Source organism: Elephas maximus, chromosome 4 (genome assembly GCF_024166365.1).
Source record: "Elephas maximus indicus isolate mEleMax1 chromosome 4, mEleMax1 primary haplotype, whole genome shotgun sequence".
NCBI lineage: Eukaryota > Metazoa > Chordata > Mammalia > Proboscidea > Elephantidae > Elephas > Elephas maximus.
In genome coordinates, this window is record NC_064822.1 from 103,372,845 (window position 1) to 103,381,184 (window position 8,340).

At 37.9% G+C, this 8,340-nt stretch overlaps 1 protein-coding gene across 1 annotated transcript; it reads right to left on the minus strand.

The window, feature by feature from the left end:
• Positions 1–7,033: 7,033 nt before the first annotated feature.
• On the minus strand, positions 7,034–7,963 carry LOC126076306 (olfactory receptor 8S1-like). Its single transcript, XM_049884863.1, has one exon. It carries the CDS (start codon positions 7,961–7,963, stop codon positions 7,034–7,036), a length of 930 nt encoding a protein of 309 aa, XP_049740820.1.
• Between the last annotated feature and the right edge of the window lie 377 nt (positions 7,964–8,340).

Sequence of the window (8,340 nt, forward strand, 5' to 3'; positions counted from 1 at the left end):
TTCATACAGTATTTGTTCTTTTGTGATTGACTTATTTCACTCAGCATAATGTCTTCCATATGCATCCACGTTATGAGATCCTTCACAGATTCATCTAACATTTTCTTTGTTCCTCTTACTCTCCTGTGCTGAGTTCCTTTTGCTCGTGGATTTCTTTTTCATTTCTTTTGTTTTTGGAGATTTTGTTTTTGTTGAGACTTTATGTTTTTCTTCTTTATTTTGATGAGTAAGTTTGTTAACTTTCTTTGTGGTTACCTTGAAATTTACCCATATCTTTCTAGGTTTGAACCAGGCTATTATTACTTAGTATTGCCTTGCCTTCCTCGTCATTAGAAAGTTCTATACCTATACCATTTATTCCCTCTTTTATTGTTCTGACATTGTTGTCATTTACAGATTAGCCTCTCTGGTTCCCTGTGGCAAGTGTTTTGGTTTTGGATAGTCCTTGAGAATTAATTTCCTAGGTTGGTATCTGGCTGATACAATCTTGCATTCCACATTCAGGTTGTGGTCTGATGTTGTTTATTTTCAGATCGAAGGACTCCCTTTAGTAATTCTTGTAAATTTTTTTGGTTTTTACACATTCCCTTAATTTCTGTTTATCTGGAAATGTCCTAATTTCACCATCGTATTTGAACAAAAGTTTTACAGGATATATTATTCTTGATTGGCAATTTTTTTCTCTCAAGGTTTTGTATATGTCATCCCATTGCCTTCTTGACTGCATGGTTTCTGTTGAATAATCAGAGCTTAGCCTTATTGTTTCTCCTCCGTATGTGACTTTTGTTTTTCTAGACCTCCTCACAGGATTTTTCCTTTGTCTTTGGTTTTAGCAAGTGTGATTATGATACTTCTTGGTGTTTTTCTTTTGGGGCCTATCCTATATGGGGCTCATTGAGCTTCTTGGATGGTCACCTTTTCATCATTCATGATATTAGGGAAGTTTTCTGTCAGCAATTCTTCAATGATCCTCCCTGTGTTTTCCATTTTCTCTCTCTGTTCTGAAACTTCAATCACTGGCAAATTTTTGCTTTTGATTTTATCCCACATAATTCTCAGGGTTTCTTCATTTTTCTTTGTCTTTTTTTTTTTCTGGTTTTTCCTCAGATAGAGTTGTATTCAAGTGCATGTCTTCAATTTCTCTGATTCTGTCTTCCATTGTTTCAGACCTGCTCTTCAGCCCTTCTATGACACTGTCCATTTCTGGAATCTTGTTTATCTTTTGGATTTCTAATTGTTGTTTTTGTATGATTTCTAGTTGTGAATTTATTTTGGTATTTTGTTCCTGTATTACTTTCCTGAATTGCTCCACTTTTTTTGTCTGTATTTTCCATGAATTTATCTGCCTTTTCCAAAAATTTGTCTATTTTTTCCTCCTTTTTGCTTCAACTCTTGGATTGCTCTGAATATTAGAGATTTGAATTCCCTGTCAGGTAGTTCTAGTGCCTTCTTCTACTGGAAAGTCATCTGGTATTTTATTTTGGATGCCTACTGGGAGCATCCTCTCTCTCTCTCTCTTTTTTTTTTTTTTAATATTTTGATATTGTCTGCTGTCTTCAGGGCATTCAGTAGTTATTTTCTTCATTTCTTGATTGTAGATTTGTTTGTTTCATCCTGTTGTTTTGTTTTATTTGGTTATGTCTGAGCACGGGGGCTGTGCATTCTTTGTTGTTTGCTCATCTGTAGTCACAATACTTTTCACCTCCTTGTCCAATGGGCAGAGCCAGTCTGCCATTCAGCTATGGTGCTCCAGGGCAGGTCCAGCAGGTGTTCTGTCTCCTGCTGGGAACTTCGTGAAGCTGCTTTCCCATGCTCTCTCTCTGCTGATCTCTGACATGGGTGGAGCCAGCATTGTTTTTTGAAACTATGGTGTGAATAATTGAATCATAAAAAATATATAATGCTAATATTGGTAGGACTCTATATTTCAACATAACAACAAAGTGACAAAATACAAAATTAAAGAAGTAAAAATTTTGGCAATCTTAAATTTGACTTTGAAATATATATGAAGTTGTTACTTTTTTCCCTACTTAAAAAGGCTCTGTCTATGAAAAAGGACTAGAAGTAATAATAAAATAGTAATGTTCATCTACGGCTCCCTAATTTTGGTTTCCAAATATAGGTTTCCCCCATTATCTAAAAGTAGAGAATTCCCATGAAACCTTTTGTAAGCCAAATGGAGTGGAGCGAAGAAGCAATTATTAATTTATAAGGGAATATTTTTTGAGCATTCCAGGTTCAAAAAATACCTGCCAAATCATACCAAATAATGCACAAAACCCTTTCACGTTCTCTTGGGCTTTTCTGATACCTTAGGACACACCTTGTTAATGGATGCATAAAATAAACCACAGATGCTCACAGACAGTTAAAAGCTATGGCAGGTTTCTGCTAACATGCTGAGTGTAGTTCCGCGGAAAGAGGCTGGAACGCCACTCTCACTGCTCAGGGTACCACTGCCTCTTTAATGGCTCACTGCAAAACAAGCTCTGAATGCTATTTCTGCTTTTTGCCTTTTTTTTGTAAAAGTGAAAATCTTCAAATTTCTTTTGGTTAGTGAAAACAGGTACTAATGTAGGCCTTTCATAAAAGTGAAATGGTGTAAAGTGAATTTTCAAACGGCATGGGATATCTGCACTATTAAAAGATACAGGGTTTCTTAGGAAAATGGCTGATTCCAGGCCTAGGGCATAAAGTGTACATATCTGGGATCTTTGTGTGTGTATGTGTGTGTGCGCCAGAAAGTAAGGAAGCCATTAAAACCTAATACAGTCATCAAGAGGACAAAGAGCCAGACTACAGGCCAAGGATGGGATATTTTTATTTAAAAAAATAATAACTGAAATTGATTAAAACACACTGAATATATAAAAAGGCATGTTTGAATAACAATGTACCATCAATCACTTAATCAACAACAATGAAAGGACAGAAAAAAAAGCTGTCTGGACATCAAGGGAGATCGCTTTGAAAATTGATAATTAAAGCAAAGGAATTACATACTTATCTTGCCTTCTAGCATAAACTATATTTCAAAGAAACCATAGTGGATATGAAATCAGAAAACAAAGAAGGAATAAATATTGTAAAATTACTATTTTGAAGCTTCAAATGAAATACTGCTTCAGACAATGTGCATCAGCGTATGGTAAAAATCTTCAAGTAAAAGAAGGTTGGAGAGCTTTATAATGAAGGGATAAGACTGTTATCACTTGAACCCACTGATCAATCTTGTCATCAGAACAAGTGGGATAACTAAAAATCATATTTCTCCAGATGAAATGCAGCATGAAGTGCAAAACTCCACTCATGAAGTATGTGTTAAGGCACAAGTCTTTTCTCAAGATAAAATTTAGCGTAGGGGGACAAGCTAAATAACAAGGAAGAAAGTCAATTAAATCCAGAATGTGGGTATCCCACAGCAAACTATGTGTATTTCTTCAATACATCAATAGCAGTCACAATTTTTAAACCTGCTCAGAAACTGTGAAGACTCCTTCCATGACATTCCCGGTTCTCCTCTTGGGTAAGACCTCCTGAATCTAGTCCATCTTAGTCTGGAAGCTTCAATGAAACCTATTCTTTGGTTGTAAGCAACTGAATCTGGTAGCAGATACTTACGAAAATGATGTGGTAGCCTTTTAGAGTTAATAGAGAAGAAGTTCAGTGATAAAGATCACAGACTCTGGATTCAGATTGCCTGGATTAAAATCCCAGTTCCAGCACTTCCTTGCTATGAATCACTGGACAGGCATACAACACAAACATCATATATCTAATTTCCTCATCAGCAAAGGGAAGCTAACAATAAAACTCACCTCACATACCTGTTGGTATGATTAAGATAATAATGACATTTGTACTGAATGAGTTTTTTACTTCTGTCGTAAGAAATTACCACAAATTTAGTGGCTTAAAACAACACATATCTATTATCTCACAGTACTTTAGGTCAGAAGTCTGGGTAGAGTCAATTGCTTTCTCTGCTCCAGGTCTCACAAACCTGACATCCAGGATCTGCAGGAGAGTACATTCAGGTTGTTGGGAGAATTCCTGTGTGGATATAGGACTGAGATCCCTCCTGTTTGCTTCTTGTCTGTTGGCTGGGGATCATTCTAGTCTTCTAAAGACCACCCACAATCCATGGCTCATGTCCCCCTCTATCTTCAGAGTCAGTAATTCTCATGCTGAGAATATCTCTGATCTGTCCTTCTACATCATTTTTCCTGCCTACAGTCAGAGTAGTTTCTCTGCTTTTAAGGATTGTGTGAGTAGGTTTTGCCCACCTTAGATAATCTAGAATAATCTCATTATTTTAAAGTCTATAATTTTAATTACATCCTGTCCTTTTTTTTTTTTTTCACATAACACAAGGTACTCACAGGTTCCAGAGATTAGGATGAGGACATCTCTGTGGAGGCATTCTGCCTACTTCAGCCTGCCTTTTCACCCCCAAAGATTCATGTCCATCCCACATACAAAATACATTCACCCCATCTCAAGGTCCCAAAGATCTTATTCCACTACAGCATCAACTCAAAGTCCAAAATCTTATGTAAATCTTATCAGCTCAAAAGTCCAAAATCTTATCATCTAAATTAGTTACAGATGGGACTCTGGGTATAAATCCATTCTGAGGTACATTTTTCCTCTATGTGTGAATTTATGATACTAAAAGGACAAGTTTTCTGCTCCTAACATATAATGGTGAGACAGGCCTAGGGTAACAGATATAGTCATTCCAGTTCAACAAATGAGAAAATTGAAGGCAAAAAGAGTCATCAGCTCAAAGCAATTTCAAAATCTATTAGGTTTTGAAACCTGGGAATAATCTTCTGTGGCTCTTGATCCGACCTGTGGGTTAGTGTCTTTTCCAGCTGAGTTATCGTTCTCTATTTATGAAAGATAGCATGATTTGCAGCTGTTTTTTATAAGCTCCTTCTTGCCAGAAGAACATGGGGGAGTTGACAGCCTTCTTTCATTTCATGCATTCTCTGTCTCTTTTAGTCCAATCAATATTTCCAATTAAAGGATCAAGAACTTTTTAAATCTTCCATGAATGTAGTAGGGTCTCACTCTGATATACAGAAGCAAGGTCCACAAAATTTTTTTAGATAATCCCTTCTTATATTTGTGTTCTGCTGAGATGGCTGCAGGACAAAGTCCTACAAAACAAAGTTTCCTAGAGGCTTCTGGTTTGATTGCGGGAATCTATGAGTCACACCCTTAGTTCCTTGTGACTGAATACTCTGAATTTTTGATTGTTTCAAGGTTTCAGCAAAGGATTATAGAATCACAAATTCAGTTTTTTCTCTGAGGGTGCACTTTTCCTGACACTGAATCTCTTAATTTTAATGGTTGTTCCCATGGGAATAAGCTGAGAATTTCACAAATTATCAAGTACGGTTCCTTTTTGTATAACAGTTCTTCCTTCAGTTTTTCTTTCCTTTTGCATTTTAATATAAGCAGCGAGAAGAAACCAGACCACATCTTCAACACTTCACTGGGAAGTCTCATCTACATACCTACTTTCCACATAACTGCAGGACACAATTTTCTTAAGCTTCTTGCCAGTATTTCCTTTCCTCCAGTTTCCAATGTTCCTAATTTCCTTCTGAACCTTCCCTGCCAAGGTCTCAAATGTCCATATTTCTGCTAACAAACTGTTCATGGCAATCTAGGCTTTTTCCATCATCTTCTACAAATGTTTCCATCCACCACCCACCACCTGATTCCACAGCAACATCCACATTTTTGGTTTTTTTTTTAATAGCAGCACCCCACTCCCGACACCAAAATCGATATAGTTTTCTATTGCTGTCATAAAAATTACCACAAACTTTGCAGCAATCTTAGATTTTAAGATTCTCACAGTTAAAATCTTTCTGATCTCCCTTTCTGTCTCATCTTTCCTGCCTTCAAGGGGAGGAGGTTCACTGCTTTCAAGAATTCATTATATTTGGCCCACCATGGTAATTCATGATAATTTCCCTATCGTAAGGTTCATAACTTTAGCTGCATATGCACATATTCAAAAGTTTCTGGGGATTAGAAGGAGAACATCTTTGGGATGCCTTTCTGCCTACCATGGATAGTTCGCACACTTCTTGGCAAGAGTTAAGAAATGTAACAAATTTGCTATTATTACTATTTTTATTAAAAATATGACCTGCTGTTTTTGTTGTTAGGTGTCATTGAGTGGATTTTTGACTCATTGCAACCCCATGTGACAGAGTAGAACTGCCCCATAGTGTTTTCTAGGCTATAATCTTTATGTGAGCAGATCACCAGGTCTTTCTCCTGCAGAGCCACTGGTGGGTTCGAACCACCAACCTTTTGGTTAGCAGCTGAACACTAAACCATTGTGTCACCACAGATTCTTAAAAAAAATATGACCTAAGAAAGGACAATTGCCAGGGGAGCTTGGTTTCATAGACAGTCTATTAGGCTATTACAGTTAGATTGACTCTGTTCCAAATGCCTTCTTTTTTGTTTGTTTGTTTTGGCTCAATATTCAAATCTCTTGGAGAAAGATCAGATCCTGATGTACCTAGCTTGGGTCATGGTTTCAATTCTTGTTCCAGTGCACTGTCAGGAGAAAGGGGTAGAATGTTGTTAGCCTGTCTTGGGTTGTGTAATCACCCTCTTTGATGAACACAAGAATCTGAGAGAATCAATTTTACTAAAAATTTAGGGTGTTATTATTAGAAGAAGAATGAAGGGATAGTGGGCAACTAATAGCAACACATGTCCACATAGATATGGATAATAAGTTAACATTTAAAAAAAAATGATCCCCAGGGAATATAATTATCAGGTCCATTACTCCTGCTCTGAATAAGTTGACTCTGAATCATCCTGGGAAAAGAGTTTTCTGCCCTATTCAGAAGGATTTCCAAGGAAGTAAATACCACTATGTTCCCTACGGCATCTGGCATCATGGACAATCAAGGAATTCTCTTTAAAGACAAGTTACCTGATATCTTGTATTAGAACAGCTCAGTTTCTCTTTCATCATGATTTGTGTCTGCTACATGAGAGGATGAAAATATTTTCTGAACATTCTTCCCATAGCTGCCTTCACCTCCTTATTCTGGAGGCTGTAGATGAGGGGATTCAGCATGGGTGTGATCACACTATATTGCAATGAAAAGATTATCTCCAGCGGGGAGCCCGAGGTTGGCAAGAGATAACTGATGAAACCTGAGCCATAGAAAAATATCACAGTAGCGAGGTGGGAGGAGCAGGTGGAGAAGGCCTTGCTTCTGCTGGAGGTGGAGGTGATGCTCATGATGGTGGAGACAATGCGTGCATAGGAGGAAACAATCATAATGAAGGTTCCAAAGAAATGCAGGACAGAGGAGCAGAGCAGCAGTATAAAGTTGATAGAGGTTTCAGAGCAAGACAGAGGGAAGAGCGAAGACAGCTCACAGCTGAAGTGGGGGATAGTTTGGCCCTCACAAAAGTTTAAATTGGCAGCCAGAAGGATATTGATGAGAGCATCAACAAAGGCCAGGCACCAGGAGCCCCATACCAGCCTGACACACAGTTGGTTACTCATCACTTGAGCATAGAGCAGTGGGGAGCTGATGGCCACATAGCGGTCATAGGCCATCACTGCCAGCAGACAGGCCTCAGTGCCCCCCGTGGCAAACACAAAGAAGGCCTGAGCCAGGCAGCCCTGTACAAAGATGGTTTTGCTTTCATAAAGTAGATTCTGTAACATCTTGGGGACTGTGACAGAAGAGTGGCAGAGGTCCAGGAAGGACAGTTGTTTCAAAAAGAAGTACATGGGGGTATGGAGGTGAGAATCAGCCCTGATCACTAGGAGCATCAAGAAGTTCCCTGTTAGAGTGAGGAGGTAAATGAGAAGGAACAGTACAAATAGGATAGCCTGAATGTGGCGGTCAGTAGACAGTCCAAGGAGAATGAACTTACTGATAGCACTAAAGTTTTTCATTGCTGTATAGGGAAGTGTTCGCTCTGGAATACAAGAAAGAAGATCCACCAAACTTTTTTAATGCCTCTCAGTTACCCCAGCACCCACATCTTATTCTCCATAAATGTCTTTTCACTACTGTCCCAAAATTCACATTCAGATATTTAAAAGTTAACTTCCTGAGCATCATTTTACCATAGACATTCTAAGTCAATTATATTACTGTATGATCAACTATATATATATATATATATCTCCAACTAAATAATTTTTTAAAAACTAGAATATGAATTGGAATAGACTTGATGGCAAGGGGTTTGGCTTGGTTTTTTAGAGTATGTTTATAGTGATAAGAGTGATTCAATTAAAAAGAGAAAGAGAGAGATCAAGACCGAGTG

Bases quoted from the DNA above. Each gene is read 5' to 3' on its own strand.
- LOC126076306 (XM_049884863.1), bottom strand. From the start codon at position 7,963: ATGAAAAACTTTAGTGCTATCAGTAAGTTCATTCTCCTTGGACTGTCT.